This window comes from Thalassophryne amazonica, chromosome 3, assembly GCF_902500255.1.
Source record: "Thalassophryne amazonica chromosome 3, fThaAma1.1, whole genome shotgun sequence".
NCBI lineage: Eukaryota > Metazoa > Chordata > Actinopteri > Batrachoidiformes > Batrachoididae > Thalassophryne > Thalassophryne amazonica.
Window position 1 is genome coordinate 49,981,301 of NC_047105.1, and position 25,080 is coordinate 50,006,380.

Here is a 25,080-nt window from a genome sequence, read left to right on the forward strand (position 1 = left end):
TTTGTTTTACTATTTATGGCAAATCAGTACTGAGACATACTGTACAGCTGATGGAATTAAATAGATGTAGGAGCAGAGATGCACTCAGAGATAAGATGTGGGGTGGTCTGTGTGCCTCTGATAAATGTGCTCAAGAAATACATAGTGCAATGCATGCATATGCAAGCAAAAATCAGAATCAGTGATGCAAAATTCAAATCAAAAACCATCCCACAGCGGTCAGAGGTACTTTATTATTAAATACATTGGAGAAGGGCAGAACCCCCACCAAAAAAAAGGACATTTGCTGTAGGATGTTCATGAACAGATTTCTGTTCTGTAATGCGAGACAGATGGTTGCAGCACAGAGAACATCCTGCTACACATATCAGATATCGGTGTCAAGATTTTTAACAGTGGCATCATATGATGCAAAGTTTGTTATTCAGATGTGCCATAAATAGTGCATGGTTTTTGGCAATATGCCTCCATTATACCAGTGATTCTAAACCTTTGTTCCTTGAGGACCCCCTATTTGTATTCAAGCAAAGCAAAGCACCCCCAGGATGCACAAATGCCTGCACACAAGCATGTGCAACAAAAGAATAAAGTGATTAATTTCCTTTTTGGCCCCCCAAAAAAGATCACTTTCTCTTTGGTTCATCCAAAGAGTTGAAATCTTTTTAATTACCATCGCTTATGCAGTTAGTTACGAGTTTGTCCAACATGTGCACTTTAATTGTGACAACTTTAGGCCCTGTAAATGGTAAATGGACTGCATTTATATAGTGCTTTTCCATCTGCATCAGATGCTCATAGCGCTTTACAATAATACCTCACATTCACCCAAGTGCTGCCACACAAGAAAAAGTGATCTGTCCTCATGGGGGAGCACTGTGTGCCCCTCCCCCAGAGGAGGCTACACTCAGTCACATGTGCTGCATCCTCCTTTATAACAAGAAGATGAAGACAAAGAAAAAAAAAAGAAGAAAAAAAAAAGCTATATAAACACAGGGCCTTACAGCAAGCACCCCACCACCAACTATTATTTTTTGACAATCTCCTATGGAGGTCTCAGACCCCTGGTTTGCAACCTGGCATTATACAATGCTCACTCTTGTAGTTCACAGCCTTATGGTGAATCACAGTTAAAATAGCAATTGTATAGTTTGTAACTGATATTACAAGCATTTTCAGATTAAATTTATATTTTGAGTAAGCAATAAACAAATTGAGGCACATGGAGTATTCAGATCATAGTTACATTATTGAAGTACGTTGTAGACATGTACAAAACATGCTATTAGAGTTTTCACAGCATTATGCAATTGTTGGTGTGATTTATTAATCCGTCTATGCCCTGTAACTTCTAAACGGGAATACCAATGGAATATTCTATATGCAACTCAGGTAATCGCCAGGACAATTGTAATTCGTCAGGACAAAAGCCTGGTGTCCATGTAAACAATGAGTGACTCAATCTGTTCTAATCTACCATCCTGCTGGAAATGAGAAACTTGATGAATCCCAACAAGTCAAATTATAACGCAGACTAAGAATGTTATGAATAAAGCCAAAAGCACTGTCAGTGATTTTTCAAGCCAAGTAGTTCCAGGCATTTATTGGGACAGAGTGTGCAATGAACATGTTAGTCCTTCAGAATAAGAGGAGTCTTGACTTGAGCTACAACCTCAGGCCCCATAAGTTCCTCAACAACTGTGAGGGCAAACTCAAAACAGGTTCCTGGTCCACGGCTGGTGATGAAATGGCCATCCTTCTGTACTCGAGCCTCTGAATATTTATAGTGGTCTAAAAAAGAAAGCACAATAAAATCACCATGTGAGAGTCTCAAGTACAGGAAGACCATTACACAATAGATCACACTGTACTATAAAGACACTAATAATCTGTTACCATGTTAACTGGCCTAGATCTACTATGTTCCTTTACATTATTCCACCCACTTCCAACTGAATGACATATTCTCTACTGCATACCGACAGAATTTTCATACGCAACAAGAAGCGATTATAAGGCCATCTGCTGGCCTGTACACATCATTACATTTATTAGTTTTACATTAAAAAGATAAAGCCAAACACTAATTTGAGCTGGTTTTCTATACTTTAGTGAGCAGGGATTCAGTTTTACCTCCAGCCATCATCTTTTCCTTCATGGCAGGATGTGTAGTCACTGTGCTGCCGTACCCGATGCCATGAGCCAGAAGAGCAGTTGGACCTACAGAAAGACGACACTGATTCAGTGTAAGTCGACCACTTAACAGGATCTGTTGTTTGGGTGTAGTCTGTCCATCATAACAGTTTAATAAGGCTGCACAGGTTGGGTCAACGGTGTAGCGTTAAAGCTCATTCTCCCAGCCAAATGGAATAAATTTAAAGCTAGTGTGTAGGATTTAATCTCATCAACTGGTGAGGTTCCCTTTACCATTTTCATTATTTCGGCAACAAGGTTTTTATGCATCCTTTTCTTCTTCTGATAAGCAATATGGCTGATGCTCCCATTTCACAAAATTTGTGTTTGCAAACTTGTCAGCCTGTAGTAGCAACCAGTAGACTGTAAACTGATTCCTCTTCTCTTTTTCTTCAGTCATCTGACTGCGCTGCAAAATGCAAGGGATGGAAAAACCATGTCCATTTTGCGCTACTGTATCAACAGTGCAGCCTAAATGAGGGGGCTTCAATCTAAGCTTATAAAAACAAGTCAATATTTCAATTCATTGTTGCATGTAATTTATATGCCAATGAACAGATGATGATGAATGGTATATCCCATTTTTGACACTCAAAAACCCCTAAATCCTGCTCACTCTAGCTTTCAGGTACAGAAAGGAAGTTCTAATTTATAAAATTACACATTTACCACTGGGAACGCAGTTGCCCATATTGGCCTCTCTTCATTGGCTTCCTGTTAATTCTAAAATAGAATTTAAAATTCTTCTTCTTACTTGTAAGGTTTTGAATAATCAGGTCCCATCTTATCTTAGGGACTTCATAGTACCATATCACCCCAATAGAGCGCTTTGCTCTCAGACTGCAGGCTTACTTGTTGTTCCTAGGGTTTGTAAGAGTAGAATGGGAGGCAGAGCCTTCAGCTTTCAGGCTCCTCTCCTCTGGAACCAGCTCCCAATTCAGATCAGGGAGACAGACACCCTCTCTACTTTTAAGATTAGGCTTAAAACTTTCCTTTTTGCTAAAGCTTTTTTGCTCTGTATGCACTCTGCATTTAATCATTATTGATTGATCTCTGCTCCCCTCCACAGCATGTCTTTTTCCTGGTTCTCTCCCTCAGCCCCAACCAGTCCCAGCAGAAGACTGCCCCTCCCTGAGCCTGGTTCTGCTGGAGGTTTCTTCCTGTTAAAAGGGAGTTTTTCCTTCCCACTGTCGCCAAGTGCTTGCTCACAGGGGGTCGTTTTGTCCGTTGGGTTTTTCCGTAATTATTGTATGGCTTTGCCTTACAATATAAAGCGCCTTGGGGCAACTGTTTGTTGTGATTTGGTGCTATATAAATAAAATTGATTTGATTTTGCTTTTATATTAAAATTAATTATAAAATATTCCATGGAAACAAGCTTTTCTGAAAGAGGTCTCAAAGTAACGTTTCTAACAACATGCTCATACAGTGTAGTTTTATACTTTTTGGAAAAGCAATGCAGCACACTGAAAAGAGGAAAACAAGGAGCAGATGAAAACATTGACTGCTGCTGCATTAACACTGGCAAAGCCCAAGCACCGCAGTGAGCTCATCCAAAACGCTGTTAAATAGAAAGTTATTGATTATGCTGCTCCTTGGCCGTGTTCCCATGTAGTCTAAAGATTACGCTTTCCTCTGTCAGAAAAGCAAACCACCAGTTAAAGCCAGGATGCTCTTGTTACAGCTAGACCCCACCCATAGGATGTCAATCTGTGAGAGACAGAGTCTGAGTCAGACAGGCAGGCTGACATGGAGAGCAGAGCAATGAATCCTACAAACCCTACAGCTATTTTCTGTCCACACCAGTCATGCGTTTAGCCAATGTGTACTAAATAATCGTGCATAAAGGCAACCATGCACCAGTAAAACAAATTTTTATTTATTTTTAAACATCCAGGCTGCTGAATAATTTTTCAAGTGGCCCTCATGTAGGTAGGCTCATTACAATGTATATTCCTGTGAGGAATGCAGTCATTTTCTAGGACACATTTCAGTCCACTATGCCACACTGTTTCCATGTCCCCATTCACAGTGTCCTTCCATTGTCCTCTTGCAGCACATGGATGCTGTCAAGTCAAACGTCAGCCTTTGTGTAATCACAGAGGGAAAGATTACCATTTTAGTCCCGAAAAAAGGTAAAAAAATAAAACCTGTACATTTTTCGTTTACAACTTATGACATTTTTAATTACTACAAGCATATCCTTGTGTTTTACAAGAAAACCACAACTTTCTGTTCAAGAATATTAATTTCAATTTTGGGAAGGGCAGAATCATTTCCTTCAGATAAAAAGCTGGCCTTCTCTTTAGTTGGGAGTTCTAGATGGCCAAGGGTTTAAATTTGTGGGCTTGAGACAAGGATCCTCTGTTCAAATCCCCGTCAGACTAGAAAAATCACTAAGGACCTTTGGGCAAGGTCCTTAATCACCAAGCTGTGCAGTGTGTACATAAATGGGTGAGTGTGAGGAATAACTGCAAAGCAATGCACATCTGCTTGAGATGGAAAAGCGCTGTAGAAATACAATTAACCATTCTATGTTTTATACAACTATTACTAGGCAATGGTGCCCATGGGCTTGAATACAATAACGGCCAAGGCAATCAGATGTTTGACCCCAATGACCATGACAAAATAGACCTCTGGCTGACCTTGTGTCCTGAGTTGCATCCAGATCAGGTTGACAATCAAGTTCCTTGACTTTCCATGCCAACCATCATTGGCATACCAAGTTTGGCAGAAATCAGGAATTTTTCTGTCAAACTTGGTATGCCAAGGTTTTTTTTTTTTTTTAATGGGGGGGGGGGGGGGGGGGTCGACCCTGGGAGGAGTCGGCCAAAAAAAAGAAAGTTTGACCCCATCTGGACAATTCCAGAACCCACCTCTATGTGTGTGCCAAATTAAAGACAGTAACCCCAATGATTGACCTTAGGTAAATCTGATGCTGACTGCGCAATTTCAGAACTCTCCTACATATGTGTACCATGTTCGGTGGACATCAGACTGAACATAGTAATTCTGACCTTTTACCCAATGACTTTGACAAAGACAAACCCTTTAAGAGAACACTGTTGCCAATGTGCTTGCTGGGGGGGGGGGGGGGGGGGGGGGGGGGTTTAGACAGTACCCCTGTGAAGCCCCTTGGGATGATACATGTGATTTTGCAGTATATATATAAAAAAAAAAAATTTAAATTTAAAACTGCGTTAAAAGCAATTCTGGGTTAACTGTCATCCACTTATCAAGTTCAACACACACACACACACACACACACAAAAAAGAGGAAAAAACCCATCCAGACCGTTATCAGCGTAAAGTTCAAAAGCCAGCATCTGTGATGGTATGGGGGTGTGTTAGTGCCCATGGCATGGGCAACTTACACATCTGTGATGGCACCATCAGTTCTGAAAGGTACATCCAAGTTTTGGAGCAACACATGCTGCCATCCAAGCAACGTCTTTTTCAGGGACGTCCCTACTTATTTCAGCAAGACATTGCCAAGCCACATTCTGCATGTGTTACAACAGCGTGACTTCGTAGTTAAAGAGTGCGGCTAATAGACTGGCCTGCCTGCAGTCCAGACCTGTCACCCATTGAAAATGTGTGGTGCATTATGAAGCGCAAAATACACCAAAGGAGACCCCGGACTGTTGAACAACTGAAGTCGTACATCAAGCAAGAATGGGAAAAGAATTCCACCTACAAAGCTTCAACAATTAGTGTCCTCAGTTATCAAATGCTTATTGAGTGTCGTTAGAAGAAAAGGTGATGTAACAGTGGTAAACATACCACTGTCTCAGCTTTTTTGAAACGTGTTGCAGGCATCCATTTCAAAATGAGCAAATATTTGCACAAAAACAATAAAGGTTATCAGTTTGAACATTAAATATCTTGTCTTTGTGGAATTATTTATGAAGATGGCTAGTTTGAAACTAAACATTCTGAAATTTTGAAGTATATATTATTACTACAAGATGCAGTCCTATATAATTATGACTGTTTTCCCAAACTGTACCTGCACAGATGGCTGCAATCAGACCTTTTCTGCCGTCTTGCTCCTTCAGCACCTCCTTCACAGCAGGTGACTGTCAGAAAACATGGAAACCAGATGCACAGTTGGTTACATACTGGCTGTATGAGAGCTCAGGTTACACAAAATTATGCTATAATCATTAAAAGAAAATGTTTGACATGTCCAAATAAAACTTGAACAGCAGCATTTCAACACGAGCTAAAAATCCAGTGATTCACATACAGACGTTTCTTCTTTCACACACACACTACAAGTCACACCGACGTATCAGCTGCATCTCTCCAAAAATGTCACGAAGAAGAGAAAGAAAGCAAACAATTAAAAAAAGTTATAAAAGTCTCACCATTTTATAAATTGCATTTTTTTATACACAGCACTAATGCTTCATGTAACAAGAAGCAAAATTAATTTGACTGGCACATTAATTATACTGTGATGCAAGTGGATGTTGGGGAAAAAATAAACTTTTTTTTTTTTTTTGTTCCCTAGGGTTGGGACAGTCAGATTCTGTTTCAAGCCCAGACTTGAGGCACACTTATTTTCCTTTTGTATGGCTAGCATATTGGCATAGTAAGGTACTATGCTTCCTACTCTTTTAAATTCATTTTATTAGTAAACAGAGCAGGTTACGGCCTCAACTTTATCTAAAGTCTGGGTCTTTTAGTGAAGCTTAGGGCTAGTGGCCGGCGATCACCTTAGTATTTCTTCTGTTTTTCTTGCTGCTTAATGCTGACAAATTATACCTTATTTGTTATCTTTCTGCAACCTGATTCTGTTTTTTTTTTCCCCTCTCTGTTTGAGGTATGGCTCCATCCAGAGGTGGAAGCGGGTGTCTTCTTCTGCAGGTCCCCCGTCCTGTGCACCAGCATGGACTCCCAAAATTTCCTGTACATTTGTATTGTCAATTGTGTCGGTAGCATGGACCAAGCAGAGGGTCACCCCTTTGAGTCTGGTCTGCTTGAGGTTTCTTGCTCAAATCAGAGGAGTTTTTCCCCACACCACTGTCACCTGTGTGCTTGCTCTGGGGTGTTGGTAAGGTTAGACTTTACTTGTATGAAGCACCTTGAGGCAGCTTTGCTGTGATTTGGCGATATATAAATGAAATAAACTGAATTAAGTTGTTGGGACAACTAATGAAAATCATTAGTTGACCCGCCCTCCTGTGGGTTCACCACCTGCAGAGGGGGCCATGGGGGTTGGGTGCAGAGAGGATTGGGCGGCGGTCGAGGGCGGGTGGCCCGGTCCATGCTCACAGCCCCTGGCTGTTGAGACGTGGAATGTCACCTCGCTGGGGGGGAAGGAGCCTGAGCTTGTGCGGGAGGTTGAGAGATAGCGACTAGAGATAGTCGGGCTCACCTCCACGCACAGCTTGGGCTCTGATACCCAACTCCTGGAGAGGGGCTGGACGCTTCATTTTTTCATTTCGAATTGCTTATTGCTCCCCAGCTCAGTCGCCATGTGTTGGAGTTCACTCCGGTGAATGAGAGGGTCGCGTCCCTACGCCTTCGGGTCGGGGACAGGTCTCTCACTGTTGTCTCGGCCTACAGGCCGAGCAGCAGTGCAGAGTACCCGACCTTCCTGGAGTCCCTGGGAGGGGTACTAGATAGCGCTCTGACTGGGGACTCCATTGTTCTCCTGGGGGATTTCAACGCCCATGTGGGCGGCGACAGTGAGACCTGGAGGGGGGTGATCGGGAAGCACGGCCTCCCCGATCTGAACCCGAGTGGTGTTCAGTTGTTGGACTTCTGTGCTAGTCACAGTTTGTCCATCACGAACACCATGTTCGAGCACAAGGGTGTCCATAAGTGCACGTGGCACCGGGACACCCTGAGCCGGAGGTCAATGATCGACTCTGTAGTCGTATCATCTGACCTTCGGCCACGTGTCTCAGACATTCGAGTGAAGAGAGGGGCAGAGCTGTCAACCGATCACCACCTGGTGGTGAGTTGGATCCGCTGGGAGGGGAGGAAGCCGGTCAGACCTGGCAGGCCCAAACGTATCGTGAGGGTCTGCTGGGAACGACTGGCGGAACCCTCTGTCAGCGAGGTCTTCAACTCCCACCTGCTTCTCCCAGATCCTGGGGGAGGTTGGAGACATGGGGTCCGAGTGGACCATGTTCTCCACCTCCATTGTCAATGCGGCCGCTCGTAGCTGTGGTCGCAAGGTCTCTAGTGCCTGTCACGGCTGCAATCCCCGAACCCGGTGGTGGACACCGGAAGTAAGGGATGCCGTCAAGCTGAAGAAGGTGTCCTACTTATCTTTGTTAGTAGGTGGGACCCCAGAGGAACCTGACAGCTACCGGCAGGCCAAGCGTGCCGCAGCCCGTGCGGTCGCAGAGGCAAAAACTCGGGTCTGGGAGGAGTTCGGGGAGGATGGAGGAGGACTATCAGTCGGCCTCGAAGAGATTCTGACCGTCCGACGCCTCAGCTCTCCACCAGCACTGTTTATGATGCGGGTGGGGAGCTGTTGACCCTGACTGGGGATGTTGTCGGGTGGTGGAAGGAGTACTTCAAGGATCTTCTCAATCCCATCGTCACGTCTTCCAAAGAGGAAGCAGAGACTGGGGACTCAGAGGTAGTCTCATCCATTACCCAGGCCAAAGTCACCGAGGTGGTTAGAAAGCTCCTCGGTGGCAAGGCTCCTGGGGTGGATGAAATCCGTCCCGAGTTCCTTAAGTATCTAGATGTTGTGGGACTGTCTTGGCTGACACGCCTCTGCAACATCGCGTGGGGATCGGGGACAGTGCCTCTGGATTGGCAGACCGGGGTGGTGGTCCCTCTGTTTAAGAAGGGGGACCGGAGGGTGTGTTCCAACTATAGGGGGATCACACTCCTCAGCCTCCCCGGTAAGGTCTATTCCAGAGTACTGGAGAGGAGAATTCGACCAATGGTCTAACCTCGGATTCAGGAGGAGCAGTGTGGTTTTTGTCCTGGTTGCGGCACACTGGACCAGCTCTACACGCTCCATCGGGTGCTCGAGGGTTCATGGGAGTTCGCCCAACCAGTCCACATGTGTTTTGTGGATCTGGAGAAGGCGTTCGATCGTGTCCCTCGGGGCACCCTGTGGGGAGTGCTCCGGGAGTACGGGGTCCGGGGTCCTTTGCTAAGGGCTATCCGGTCCCTGTACGACCGCAGCAGGTGCTTGGTTCGCATTGCCAGTAGTAAGTCAAACCCGTTTCCAGTGCACGTTGGCCTCCGCCAGGGCTGCCCTTTGTCATCGGTTCTGTTCATTATTTTTATGGACAGAATTTCTAAGCGCAGCTAGGGTGTAGAGGGGGTCTGGTTTGGGAACCACAGAATCTCATCTCTGCTGTTTGCGGATAATGTGGTTCTGTTTGCTTCGTCAAATCAGGACCTTCAGCGTGCACTGGGGCGGTTGGCAGCCGAGTGTGAAGTGTCCGGGATGAAAATTAGCACCTCCAAATCCGAGGCCATGGTTCTCGACCGGAAAAAGGTGCTTTGCCCTCTTCAGGTCGGTGGAGTGTTCTTGTCTCAAGTGGAGAAGTTTAAGTATCTCGGGGTCTTGTTCACGAGTGAGGGACGGATGGAGCATGAGATCGATAAACGGCTCGGTGCAGCATCTGCAGTGATGCGGTCGCTGTATCAGACCGTCGTAGTGAAGAGAGAGCTGAGTAGGTGGGCAAAGCTCTCGATTTACCGATCGATCTACGTTCCAATCATCACCTATGGTCATGAGATTTGGCTCATGACAGAAAGAACGAGATCGCTAGTACAAGCGGCCGAGATGAGTTTCCTCTGCAGGGTGGCTGGGCGCTCCCTTAGAGATAGGGTGAGGAGCTCGGTCACTCGGGAGGAGCTCGGAGTCAAGCCGCTGCTCCTCCACGTCGAAAGGAGTCAGTTGAGGTGGCTAGGGCACCTTTTCCGGATGCCCCCTGGACGCCTTGCTGGAGAGGTGTTCCGGGCATGTCCCATTGGGAGGAGGGCCCGGGGAAGACCCAAGACACGCTGGAGGGACTACATCTCTCGGCTGGCTTGGGAATGCCTTGGGGTTCCCCCGGAGGAGCTGGGAGAGGTGTGTGTGGGTCGGGAGGTCTGGGCGGCTTTGCTTGAGCTGCTGCCCCCGTGACCCGACTCCGGATAAAGCGGAAGAAAATGGATGGATAGTTGACTCGTCAGGTTCCATTAGTCACTGATAGTCAGCAACTAAATTTGACAGTGAATGCATTAAGCCAATTTCAGATCTTCATGGTGAAATGCAAATGTGACATTTATTTTAACAAATATAAGCACAAAATCATGAATACAAAAAACAGCATTAGCATGAAGACAATACCTGCAATCATTTACTAGGCATAGACGATCTGTTTGTGCTGACTAATTCACCTACCAGGGTTCACGCACTTTCTTCATGAACTTGAACTTGATAAACTGAACTTGATCGACTAACTGACTAATAAAAAAAATAAAAATAGTCAAATAGTCGGATGTTAGCTAGTCGTAGTCAACAATTACAACTAGTCGTCGCCATATATTTTTCATGCTAGGGCTGCAGCACCCCATGGGGGGGGGGGGGGGGGACCTCCCCCAGAAAATTTTGAAATATTATATGCAATTTGGTACAATTAATAAGGTAAAAGAGTTATTTTTCAATCCTATTTTAGTCATAAAAACCATATTTTCCCATTTTGGCAAGATGGCAGAACTATAAAAACACTGTCTGCATGGTGGGTTAGTAGTTCGCACTGATGCCTCACAGCAAGAAAGTTGTGGGATCGCTTCCCGCCCTTTCTGTGTGGAGTCTGCACATTCTCCGTGTGTCTGTACAGGTTTCCTCCGGGCACTCCGGTTTCCTCCCACAATCAAAAACAAAAAGCCCATCCAGACTATTATCAGTGTAAAGTTCAAAAGCCAGCATCTGTGATGGTATGGGGGTGTGTTAGTGCCCATGGCATGGGCAACTTACACATCTGTGATGGCACCATCAGTTGTAAAAGGTACATCCAGGTTTTGGAGCAACACATACTGCCATCCAAGCAACGTCTTTTTCAGGGGCGTCTCCGCTTATTTCAGCAAGACAATGCCAAGCCACATTCTGCATGTGTTACAACAGCGTGGCTTCGTAGTAAAAGAGTGCGGGTACTACTAGACTGGCCTGCCTACAGTCCAGACCTGTCACCCACTGAAAATGTGTGGCGCATTATGAAATGCAAAATACGACAATGGAGATCCCGGACTGTTGAACAACTGAAGTCATACATCAAGCAAGAATGGGAAAGAATTCCACCTACAAAGCTTCAAAAATTAGTGTCCTCAGTTCCCAAATGCTTGAATGAGTGTTGTTAGAAGGAAAGGTGATGTAACACAGTGGAAAACATACCACTGTCCCAGCTTTTTTGAAACATGTTCCAGGCATCCATTTGAAAATGAGCAAATATTTGCACAAAAACAATAAAGTTTATCAGTTTGAACATTAAATATCATCTTTATGGTGTATTCAATTTAATATAGGTTGAAGAGGATTTGCAAATCATTGTATTCTGTTTTTTACATTTTACACAACATCCCAACTTCATTGGAATTGGGGTTGCAGAATTTTTTATGAAGATGGCTAGTCTGAAACTAAACATTCTGAAATTTTGAAGCATATATTACATTACTACAAGTCCTATATAATTATGACTGTTTTAATTATGACATGCTTATTTAGGGTCTGCTCCTTTCGTTGAACCTGGTCAAGACAGCGTCTCTACGTACATCTGGAGTTGGTCCTGGGACGCCAGACTGTGGCTCCCCACTGCTCCTAGTGGTTGGATTGTGTCTAACTATAATTAGGATGAGTTAAATGCAGGACAAATTTCACTGTATGCATGTACAATGACAAATAACAGCTATTATTATTACTACATGGATTAGAATATGGTGTTATTACGCTTTCATAAAATCCCATTTGTATTGGACTGTTACTGTGCTATCACTACATTTATCTACTATAAACATTTGCCTTCAGCGGTTTGTGTTTTTATAAGCAACTGATAGTTTCTTAATATGAAAAAACAAAAAAAACATTTTGATACAGGTAAAGCTGCACCTACTGTTCAAGTCACCAATATCACGTTTCGTTCTCAGGGACACTGATTTTACAATGTACAATCTACGGTTTAAATTGGATTTTTATTCACTTAAGTATATGGGAAACACAACAACACAAATTTATAACACAAAACATCAGCATTTCTGGAATACTGGACAATTTAAGTGTCTCGCAAAATGACAAGTGTTTTCACATCAATATTTGACTTCTATGAGCATGTTAAATGTTTAGCATTTTCCTCCACATGAATATTTCAAACCCAGGTAACAGAAGAAACACTTCTAAAACATGATATAATAAGATATAGCTGGAGTGTTAACTTTTCTCTGTAAATGACGATTAAAAAAACGTTTTGGTCCTTTTTTCTCAAACCAGGCCGATTTGAATTTATTCTTGATTTACAAACAATTTTACAAATACAAACATCATGAAATCAGACGATAGACTAAATCAGACATGGGCCAGGAAAACAAAAAACTTGGAAACGTTCGACACGGGAAGTAAAAACCCAGATGATTTCTAGGTTGTGATTTCATCACATCATCATTATAATGCAAGCAATGTGTTAGCAGTAAAAAGCTATCAGTTATTTTACAAGGCACAACACTCGAGAAAACAGTTTCTTTTGGCCACTGATCAGACTATCATAACTGAGACAAATGTGCAATGAATTAAACATTTGAGAACTCTTTTGTAAACGGTAATAGTCTTAGCTTAGCCTTGCTGATCTACTGTATGACACAGTCCAAGCAATTTTGCTTTGTTTCTTCCTCCACACTCTGGGACTTTGATTTCCAAATGAAATGCAAAATTTACTTTCATTTGAAAAGAATACTTTGGACCATTGAGTGAGGGTCCAGTTCTTTTGCTCCAGAGGAGAGACACCTGACACTAAGAATGAGATACTTGTAGCCTATTTCCTGGACATGTCTGTGCTTGGTGGCTCTTGATGCACTGACTCCAGCCTCAGTCCACTCCTTGTGAAGCTCCCCCAAGTTCTGAAATCTGCTTTGCTTGACAATCTTCAAGGCTGCAGTTATTCCTGTTTGCGCATCTTTCTTGAGAACTTCTCTCTTCCACTCATCTTGTCATGAATATGCTTTGATACAGCACAGCTCGCCCTCTCAGCAATGACCTTCTGTGGCTTACCCGCCTTGTGGAGGGTGTCTGTATCTTCTGCGGCAGTCAGCAGTGTTCCCCATGATGGCAGCTATGCAGTGAACCAGACTGATTCAATGCACTTACACTGCATAAATATTTTTAGTCATACTTGAAATTAAATATGCTAATATTGTAAGATAATTTAAAGCTGTAATTATTCAAATTTAAAAAATACTTGAAATATATTAGTTTGTATGTAATTAGTCCAGAGTATGTAAAATTTTCACTTTCTCAAAAAACTGACAAATATTAAACTCTTTCATCTTATTCAATTTTTTTTTTTTAGTTTATCTGTAGACACACACCCACCCACCCACCCACCCCTTCTTTACCCACATACCCTGAATAAATATTCTTAAAACTGGTTCAAAATACTTCAGCAAAACCAAAAATAACTAGGACTGCAAGTAGTCATATACGGGCCCTCATGTCCGTGCCACCACCTCCCCAGGTCAGTGAGATTTCCGTTCAGGGGCTGACTGTCATCACACATGTGAAGTTTCAAGTCAATCAGACAAAGCATGAAGGAGTTATCATGACTTGATGTTCCATTGCAAAGGGTCTGAATGGCGGCGCCATAGCGGCCACGCCCTTTGACATAGAAAAAAAGCTTTTGATAACTTTTGATCAGTATAGTCTGTGGATAATCTGAAACAAATTTGAACGGCATTGGACAAAATCCCTAGGAGGAGTTTGTTCAAATACAATGTGTGGAAATCACTCCAAAATTACACAAAAATTCAAAATGGCCAACTTCCTGTTTGGAGTAGACCAATGGTGAAAGAGACTTGTGTACGTCTATGCAAGTCACACGTGTACCAATTTTCATCTCCCTACTCAAAAAAAAAAAACCTATGGGGGAGGGGTTTTGAAAGTTGCAAGGGGGCGCTATTGAGGCATTTTGCCCCAACCCATGGACACCGCCCCTATGAATTGTAAGAGGTTGTCATGCTTGACCTGTGTATCAATTTTCATGATGATATGACAAAATTAAAGCCATCAAAAGGAAAAACAACTTTTATGGCGAAGGACCAATATTCAGCACGCCACCACACGCATGCCATTACTCGTAGCTTCACGGCAATCATCATGTACATTCACCAACTTGTTCTGCATGTTTTAGAAGTGGAATGAAGTTGATGGGGTTAACTACTGAAGTTCACAAACAGTTCTTTAACCAACTGCTTGACACAAACTAAGCAGTGGCTAAACAGCAACAGCCTTAAACTCAACCCAGGAAAAACAGACAGACATTCATTATTGCTGAAGATGCTGCCATTCCCACCCTCAAGCAGCACTTAGGTGATCTCAACCACTTAGCCAAAACTAAACTGAGGAATCTTGGGGAGATCTTTGATGAAGCCATGTCACTAGAACACCCTTCAAGGCAGCTGGTAAAAAACTGCTTTCAAACTTCTTTCAGCTGCGCAATATTGCCAAGCTCAGGCCCATGGTGTCTAAGACTGAGCTTGAAATGATTATTCATGCATTTGTGTCCTCGTGGCTAGACCACTGTAACAGCCTGTAGTGTACACCTGCCTAAACAAGAATGAGTTAGCTCGCCTCCAGTATGTTCAAAACTCAGCTGCAAGGCTCTTCACCAGCACCAACAGGAGGTCCCATATTACACCTGTCTTAAAATCTCTCCACTGGCTGTGTATCGCGTCCAGTTTAAAATCTTGGTGCTTACTTTCGAGTCTTACATGGTCAGGCCCCTACCTACATCACTTACTTAATCAAGCCCTACAGCCCAACTCGAAAGCTGAGGTCGTCTGGGCAGAGCCTGCTGATGGCTCCACGAACATGCTTTAAAACTCGTCGAGACCGATCCTTCAAAGTCACCACACCCCACCTCTGGAACACACTTCCTTTAGACCTGCAGTTTCTCTGGCCTCAGTGGATGCCTTCTAAAAGCACCTTAAATCTTATTTGTTTCAGCTTCACTTTGTGACTACTGTCTGCAAAAAGCGCTATACAAATAATAATAATAAACAGCACAATTACAATAGGGTCCTCATAGGACTTTGTCCTACTCTGGCCCTAAAAATTCAGTTTCAGTGATACCAGAAGAGGTATATTCATTTTTGCATACTGTTAATCTTTTATCAGTGCACAGAAATGTGTAATGACATGAGCACTGCAGTGACATTTGCAACACAGTTCCTGAACAAAAAAATGGTACAATGGTTATTAATGTGAATCAGTATAAGTGAAGCGTGACACAGTGGCGTAGTGATTAGCATTGTTGCTGACAGCAAGAATGTCCTGTCCAGAAAAGAACTGGACAATTTTTTTTTGCTGGATTGAGGAAATGTGTGGTTCCATGCACTTCTCTATGGTTTCTCAGCGGCTCTCGCTGAGCTCAGAGGTGTGTCAGCAGCTCACCTATGGGGCAAAGTCAGCTGCTGTGCAGACACAGCACTGTCTCTGTCCCACTGCTTTTGGCTTCCTGTTCTGAGAAGAAAGGCCAGTCTCATTTTAAGTAAATGGCATTGAAGCATTTTGGTGTCAAATAAAACAAATAATGTTTGAGTGCCATGGAAAGAATATTTAAAATAAAAATCTTCTTTCCATGCCACTCAAATATTGCTTATGTATAGGATGTCTACTGAACAGACAGCTCACAATTCTCACCAACTTAAAATAAATCAACATTTAAAAAAAAGTCTTTACACAGTTCTCACCTCTGCTAGATTCTGGGCCCCTGGCATTCCTCCTGGCAGAAGTACCACATCATATGGGCCCTGGGAGAAAGCATAATAGTTTGAAAATGTTCAGATTTCTTGATGGGACTTCGCCATTTACAGTGCAATACAAAATATGAGTGACAAACATTAAGCATGAGCTCAGGCTACAGTTTAAACAAGCAGGTGAATCACTGATAACAAGCAAGAAAGTAAGCAGGGCTTACAAATACCACATACCTGCCAAAAGTCACAATACCTGTCTTTATATGTCAAAAATCTCTGAACCTTTTCATGCAGTCCATCAATATCAATGTAATTCAAACTTACAGTTCAGAAAAAAAGAAGAAGAATCAGCTTCTTAAAAAAAAGGAAACACCAACCTGGCAAGACATCACCTTTGGATAAAGATTCTTGGACAAAGTACATGCAATAAAAAAGCCTTCACTCTTTTTTTTTTAAATCCCCAGTGAAGGAGTAAAGCAAGAGATTATTATTTTTTAATAGGGCAGCACAGTGTCATTTGAACACTTATGGGGTCAGCCGGTCCTGTTGCGCAATATATACACAGCACAACTTCACACAGGACAATGGTGTACTGTTTTGTTTTCAGCAGTCGAGAAAACTGCAGTTTTTTTGGTTCCCAGTGGAGAAGGGAAGACAATGTGAGAGGTCGTGTTGTTACGCGTTAGCTTACACAGCTAACCAGAGTAGCTGTAGTCTCTCACCTGCACAACCACCTTGACATGTTTGAGCTCTGTGTCATAAATAAACCACAGCACATGTCCACTTTCCACCGCATTGTCACTTTTTCTTTGCATTTTCACTTTGTTTGCCCAAAAACTCAAAGTGCCATGTTTTTGTCCCTGGAAGTAGAGAAACTACATCATATGCTTCATATTTTACCCCTTTAGCGCCCACCCTCAAACGAGACTGCACTGCCCAATTTGCATGAAGACAATGTTATCACTGATTGTGACCATCACCAATTGTGGTTGCACCATGAGACAGTGCTAACACTACAAACACAAACATCTTAATGAAAGAATCTTATTAGCTAATGAATAATCTTATTAGTTATTTGCTTAGGGCCCCTTCACACAAAACACGATTGAAGCCGATTAGCGCATGAAGGAGGAATTGCATGCCAGTCATGAAAAATCGGAGCCGCCTCTAATGCCTCGTAAACCTGTCGCTACAACTATTCGCGCACACCAGCAGCCAAAAGAGACAGTGCCCTGTGAGAGCCCATTCAATCCCTCTTGCAGCTGGTGTCAGCCAAATTCCAGGTGACACATGAACATCCAACACTGCTTGCTGGACACTTAGAAAATGTGGTGCGATTCATGCTGTCAGCACAAAAACATTGAGCACGCGACCACGCGACCACTTTCGAGCTGGCTGTGCAATTTGTCTTAAGTGCCCCCAGCTCTTTTGAAACGTGTTGCAGGAATCCATTTCAAAATGAGCAAATATTTGCACAAAAACAATAAAGTTTATCAGTTTGAACATTAAATATCTTTTCTTTGTGGTGTATTCAATTAATATAGGTTGAAGAGGACTTGCAAATCATTGTATTCTGTTTTTATTTTTACACAATGTCCCAACTTCATTAGAATTGGGGTTGTAGATCATTTCTAAGGTCAGCATTCTGTCCGATTGTATATATATATATATATATATATATATATATATATAAAATAAATAAAAACACCATCACTGTTCCTAATGCCAAGTTGGCTACACTATGTGCAATGTGTCAAAGTCATAATAATTTGAGAGCACTGCAGTTAAGACTCGGACCACCACTCCCGTCTACATGTGACCAAAGTGCAGAAAAGATCTGCTGCCTTTCTTACAGAATGCTTTCAATAAATGCTGTGTTTAAAGAGTCTCCAATAAGACTGAAGACTCACCTCACTTCTCAAAACGCCTAAACAGAAAGCCCTGCACACAACACAGCAAAATGCAAATGCATTTTATTTCCCGCATGGCCTCAGAGAGATGGGGAATATATAATTGTGCTCAGTCTTTGCACATGTCCATCCATTACATTTTCTTCCCCAACAACTTAAAATGCCTTATACAGTCTATTCCAAAATTGATATGCACATTATTTCCTCAACCTATCAGCTTTTGGGCCATCTATCAGTCAGCATTTTTACAACAAAGCCACTTCAAACACTGGACTCTGTACATTATAACATTGTTGAACAATGGTCTACCAGTGTTGCCACAGTTACTTTGAAAAAGTAATCCAATTACTGATTACTGATTACTCCTTGAAAAAGTAACTTAGTTACTTTACTGATTACTCAATTGTAAAAGTAACTAAGTTAGATTACTAGTTACTTTTTTAGTTACTTTCCCCAGCTGCCGACAACAACCCATGTCAACATGACAATGATACCTGTTTTGCCAAAACTCACTTTATAGTCACCCTTTCTTGACTTCAATGAAAACAAATACTTGTTTTATAAAAAGTAAAATAAAGACCTCTTTCTTGACCTCATATTTAACTGTTGACAGTACTGTAACAGTAAAACTTGCAATTTCAAACCTACATTGTTTATAAATGTAACTATTAAATTCTAACATTTTTCTAACATTTAAATTCTCTAAACATTTTACTTGTCGAAATTATTATTATTTTAAGCAGTATTAGTAGTTGTAGTACAAAACGGCTTCAAAACTGGACCTTTAATCTAGGGGTGTTGTGGGGGAGGGGGGCACATCCTTGCCCCACGCCCCCATTCCATCTGGATTCGCCCCTGCTTTGGCGTTTGAGCACAAAGAATGGATAACATTTATTTATGCAGAAAACAGGACCAGATTTACAGGTAAGAAAGTTTTATTGCGTTTTCACATCATGTGGTCCTCAGAAAGAGAGTTTAGGTGCATTTGAGTGGAAAACTGTTAGTTGTTGACGCGTCGTGGAGGATCAGCTGTTTTTAACGAGACGATACAGAGCGGCTCAGCTCAGAATTCTAAATAAAGGAGGGAAAAAAGTATAAAAATGTCTTTGTAAAGCTCAGTGCAGGTGTGCTGATCACCGCGCTTTAAGAGGTGAGGACGAGTCGAGCAGCTGCAAAAAAACGCGGATGAAAAGCTCACAGCTCGCTTAAAGTGGGCAGTTCCGTCGAACCCCGACCTCCTGCCCACGGACCAAGTTTAATGCTGCTATCGACCCACAATGAAAAAAATAATAGTAACGCACAGTGACATGGAGAAGTAACTTTAATCTGATAACTGATTTGGAAAGATTAACGCGTTAGATTACTCGTTACTAAAAAAAAGTGCGTTACCGGCATCACTGATGTCTACAACTTCCAGGGTTTTATTTAATGATGTCCCGCCATACACAAAATTTCAAGGAATATAAAAAATATAATGCAATGCTAAAATACCATCAGCCAAATGTCAATAAAAACAGGAAACAGAAAGTGACTTTCTGACCTCTTAAAATACTTCAAGGTTAGCTATCTTTGAACTTCTCCAAGGTCTGAGTCCCAAGATTGTTCCCTGTGAATTTGAAGACCCTGGCAGTAATAGGACTGGACCTATGCTGAATACAGACGGATGGATGGATGGATGCAAGCCTAAAGCCACAGTTTTCAGGGACATGAATGTAGCCTTCTTTTAACCTGGCTAGATCATTGTGGTAACTTAGGCTAAAAACCTAACCTGCTCTGGTCTTGGATGAGTTCAGAGTTTTAGCTTAAATCAATTGTTAAAAGCACTGCAATTTTACAAAATTCTTCTGAATTGTAAGTTCTTGGTGTCGGAGCTTTATGCAGTAAGGGTATATTTCAATTTGTTAATTCTCTATGATCACTTACTACAATTAAAGGTAGTGGGGTGCAGTCACAGGGCAAGAGACTGGGTACAGGAAGGCAGTCTATCTCAGAGCCACATATAGACAAACACATTCATTCTTGCACTTACGATCAATTTAAACTCCACCTAACCTAAATATGTCGTTGCGTGGGTTTTCTCTGGGTGTTCTAGCTTCCACCCACTTGCAAACATGGGGAGAAAATGCAACGTGCACACAGAAAGGGCTGAGGGAAAGTAATCTCACGACCTTTTTGCTGTGAGGCAACAGCACTAACCATTAAGCCACCGTGTCAACCTATTTGAGATTCTACACTGTGTAAAATTAATTTTCTATTGAATGTGTGCAAAATAGTTTTTAAAAAAACTCAAAACATTTCCATAAAAAATAACTTTATACGAAAAAATGCTGCATATTTATAAATATAACAATGCTAAAATACCTTCGGCTGTATGAGCATAAAAATAAGAAACAGAATGTGACCTTTTGACCTCTTAAAATAGGTCAAGGTTAGCCACCTTTGAACTTGTCCAAGCTCTGTGTCCCAAGAATGTTCCTTGTGAATTTGAAGACCCTGGCAGTAATAGGACTGAACCTATGCCAAGCACAGACAGATGGACGGACAGAGACAGGCGGCAAAGTCTTCCCAATACCCAATGGTCATATTTTGGCCTCTGGTAACAATGGATTCCAGTGTTTTATAAATGAAATGCATAAAATGATTTTTAAATAGTGACACTTCATGACTCTCCTGTATGGGAGCATGCATCGGTGTCACATTTTACCACATCCACAACACCATGGAAATAGCTTGGGTCCTGGATGGCAACCATCCAGGCAGACATCGGATCCATCCCTAGATCTCTAAAATAATCTATCTGCTACAACCAGGTAAAGTGCAAGCCCTTGTACTTCTCCAGCCACTGGAGTCCTCAACACTCAGGCACCTCTGTGCTAGATCATTCAGAGAAACTTGCCAAACAGCCAAAATGTTGAAGCTGATGCTGTCTCACAGTGAAATTGAGACAGCAGTCTCTCTCTGTCTGTCTGCCTATGAGAGAGATACACTGCTGTCTCACAGTGAAAGTGAAATTCATTGAAATTTCAATCACTAAAAACTCAAGAGGTCAGCCCTGAAACCAGTCCCCTCTGTCAGTTGGTTCTGAGGTTAACTGACATACACTAGCCTCTTATCCTCAGACCAACACTGCTTTCCATAGTGAAATCAGAATCAATAAAATTATAAAGCAAAGTAAGAATGATTATTTGGAACACTAGGAAAATCAAACCAAATCACAACACAAATTAGAACACTATTATTATATATGGTGCTAAGTTATTAAAGACTGGCGTATTGATAAGCTCCTCCCCTTAGCAGGACTGCTTTCAGTATAGGAGAAATTATGGAAATATATTTAAAAGTCTCTCTCCCCTTGTCTGCCTTCATGTCCATTTCATTCTGTACCTTTTTGCTTGCATTTGTGTATCGGCATTTGTTTGTGTGACTGCACTACTGCTGCTGAACCAGCAAGCTTGGCTCTGTGTCCTTCATTGGGAGTGTACGTGTCTGTGCAACTGAGATCCAGAGATCCACGTGTGTGCATGCACACATTTAACTGTGCATGAGAGACAGACAGAGAGAATGAGCATGTTCTTTTCATTCTTTCAATCAAAAGAAAACCAAATGATCTCTCTCACACACACACACACACACACACACACACACACACACACACACACTTACTTAAATGCTCAGGTGTGGTTGCACTTAATTGCTAAATAATATATATATATACACACATACATACACACACACACATATATATACATATACATATATATATATATATACACACACACACATATACACACACACAAGCATTATTTCTATTCTGAATTTGTTTTATGTAGATAAGAACACCATCAAAGTACCGCAGAGTGGTAGTACCATTAAAATCTTAATGATACCAATCCCTAGTATTTAGAGACTGTCTGAGCAGTAGTGTTAATTCATCTGATGAGACTAAATATATTCAACAACCTTTTTTCTTGACTACAAGACAATGATGTGACAGTGTCAGTGTTCTAACACACTTGACAAAGACAATATTAACATGCATTATTGATGACGAAAGATGACTAAAATGTTTTGCATGAAATAAAAAAAAGCATATTTTTTCATCTATTTTCACCTACAAGCGTTCAATTGCATTCAAAATGTTGCTGCAGCAATCAAGGCAGACAGCTGCATTCCCTGTACGACTGCTGCCACCTTGTGACTACAACACGAAACTACATGGAGCAAACATCTTGTGGAAGAAAAGGTTTGGTATCTGGTCCTATTTTAAATATCATGAGATGGACAAGAAAACCAAATGTGTAATTGCATCTGACGGGAAGCCTTGTAGACTGAACATATCTGGGAAAACTGCCACAAACCTATCATCCAACAAGTGTATTTTGTCAGGTAATAAGTTGTTATTTTAGGTGACTGAACAGGTAATCAGAAATAATGCAATTGTTTTTTTTAAATCAAAGATGAAAACAGTCTTGACTGTAATGAGACAAAAATACATGGACTTCTATTTTTGACTAAAACAACCAGACTTTTAGTCAACTAAAACCTGACTAAGCATGTGAATGACTGTACTAGTGTTTTAATGAGTAATGTGTAAGAACTGTGGGCTACTTGCAGTTTGGGATTTGCTGAAATGTAAAAATTTGTTAAAATAAACAGTAATTGGGAAAAAAAAATCAAGCGTATTAGGATTTATAATATTCAATCTAGAAAACTGATTTCACTTTGATTTTCATTTATTCTACATTGTGGGAGATAATCACACTTAAATGCACTTCTTAAGTCATTTTCAAATCTGCTGCCTAAGGTTTAAAGTTTAACTGTTAAACTTTAACAGCTTTGAATGTGGTCAATGAGAGAGCATTGAGTATTCAAACCAACAAATATATATATATATATATATATATTTATTTATTTATATATATATATTTATTTATATTTATTTATTATGTGACTGGTCCTTTTCTGAGTTCAAAGAACCAAATGGTGCCCTGAAGAGAAAAAAAAAACAAAAACAACAACAACAGGAACACGCTCAAAACCTGAGGCAGAAATCCAGTGTTAAATCAAACTCCACCTCTGTGCTCGCAATGAGAACTGATCACAATTTTTGTCGAGTCGGCTCACACAAAGAAAGCTTTGGTATGTTCATTTTATTTCATGGTACACCCCTTCAGAAATTCTCAAATGGAGTGAAAGAAGTACATTTATTAGGTACTTTTAGTCACATCTTTTGTGGATTCAAATTTTTATGTTTTAGATTGTTATGCATTTCACAGTTCATCATGTACCGTTTCAATACTCTGCACCATTATCCCTTGAGATTAAAATGCCCCACGCAACATGCAAATTGGATGTTCCACGCATTGTGCAAATTGGAATTTGGACACTACACAAGAAGTGGAAATATTGTTAAAATGTCCAAATGTTTTCAACATTTCAGAAAAAATGAAACCCTAACTCTGCTCCGAATCCTAAACATTGTAAGATAAAGTAATTTGCAGACTTCCTCTGCAGGTCAGGATTAGAGTTTCATTCTGTCACTGGAAGTGCACAGTGCAATTCCAGAAGTGGCAGTCAATACTGCACAGAACAAAAACACCATCTCTTGATGTAATTAGTTGCATGTAGGACAATAAACTTAAGCTTGAGAAAGGACTGAATGTACGTGCAAAGCCAAACCTGTTTGCAGGCGTCCTCCAGGCTAGCATCAGGACAAATGACAACATTTCGGCTGCACTGGACTGGCTCTTTGCCCGTCAGTCCTGCAACAGTTACAGCAATCTGCAAGTTTGTAGAGAGCAACAGATAAACAACAGCAAACAAAAAGCGTTTATTGTCACAGCAACACAAGACATTTCATTGTGTGGTGCAGACTTGTATTTTGAAAGCGATGAAATAGCAGAGAGACAGTGGCATTTAACGTGAACTCTGTACTCACTTTTAAGGACACGAAAGCGTCGCCGATTAACTCACACAAACCCAACGACCCGATTTAGTCTCTTAATCCACGTTACCAGTGTAAAAGTTAAAAATAAATAAATAAAATAAGTGGCACGAGTTGCTTCTGTATACTTCGGAAACGAATTCCAAACTAACATGAGCTAGCTTATTAAAAACGCACGCGCGTACACACAAAATTCAAGCATAATCCCCTGCAGCGCCTGTTTAAAGTAAGATAATACGTGAACACAGCAGTTTTGCTCATTATTACACAGCAGTGTTAAGTTTAGGTTACACCGCGGTAATAATGCTAAAGGGATGCTAATAAAATACAGACAACAAACCCCAGCTCTACGCATGATGTCCACAGGAATAACAGTTTCCATTTCCTCGGCTCCTTTGGACAGGATGACTAACGCCCTCTTGCCTGCCATGTTCAATCTTGCAGATATGTTCCTGTCAAGTGCAAAAAGCCCACAAGTGTATAACATCAGTAGCTAGCAGGCTAAAGCAACTGGAGCGAAGTTGCCAAGTTGTGTACGTTTATCCCCCTTTTATGGAGCAGGTGTCGCCTTTTCCATGTCAACAGACGTTAGTAAGACATTAATTAAATAGTCGACCGACAAAAAAATTAAAAATAATAAAATAAATAAATAAATGGGAGATTTTCCTCCTTTAATAACTGGTCAATCATTAATAAAATGAAAACCTTTTTCTTTATTATGTCCTTGCTGGAAACGCCACAGTGTATATTTCAAATATATGTTAAAGAAAAACTTTTGAGTCACTATAGTTTTCTACTGTCTCTAAGTAAACAGCATATTTTTGATAACATGTTGTCACTCTCCCTTTAAACTAACTGCTTCGATTATGTTTTAAACTGAAGCTGGGTATTATTATTACCATTAAATGATTATAATCCAACATTAATAATTATTACAACTGTCCCCAAATCACAGCAAACCTGCCTCAGGGCGTTTCACACGGGTAACGTCTGACCATCGATTTCTATTTAATCCACTAGGTGGCGGATGCGGGCCGTGAGCTGTTGAGTGCTTTGCTTGGAAGAGTGGCAACCAGAGGTGGTGATATGACTAGTGTGCCTTGA

The 25,080-nt window shown here is 41.5% G+C and overlaps 1 protein-coding gene across 1 annotated transcript; it reads right to left on the minus strand.

Moving 5' to 3' along the window:
* Nucleotides 1–1,583: 1,583 nt before the first annotated feature.
* park7 (parkinson protein 7) lies at nucleotides 1,584–24,540 on the minus strand. Its single transcript, XM_034166221.1, has 6 exons — nucleotides 24,317–24,540; nucleotides 23,712–23,813; nucleotides 16,117–16,176; nucleotides 6,203–6,272; nucleotides 2,131–2,217; nucleotides 1,584–1,788 (listed from the first exon to the last, which is right to left on the minus strand). Exons 1-6 carry the CDS (start codon nucleotides 24,461–24,463, stop codon nucleotides 1,628–1,630), a joined length of 627 nt encoding a protein of 208 aa, XP_034022112.1. The 5' UTR covers nucleotides 24,464–24,540; the 3' UTR covers nucleotides 1,584–1,627.
* Nucleotides 24,541–25,080: the final 540 nt, after the last annotated feature.

What these genes read in the sequence shown, in the direction of transcription:
- park7 (XM_034166221.1), bottom strand. Translation starts at nt 24,463, where the DNA reads ATGTTATACACTTGTGGGCTTTTTGCACTTGACAGGAACATATCTGCA. An exon ending in ACATCATGCGTAGAGCTGGG is followed by an intron (nt 23,814 to 24,316) that starts GTTTGTTGTCTG and finishes ACAAACTTGCAG; the next exon opens with ATTGCTGTAACTGTTGCAGG. An exon ending in TGGAGGACGCCTGCAAACAG is followed by an intron (nt 16,177 to 23,711) that starts GTTTGGCTTTGC and finishes GCTTTCTCCCAG; the next exon opens with GGCCCATATGATGTGGTACT.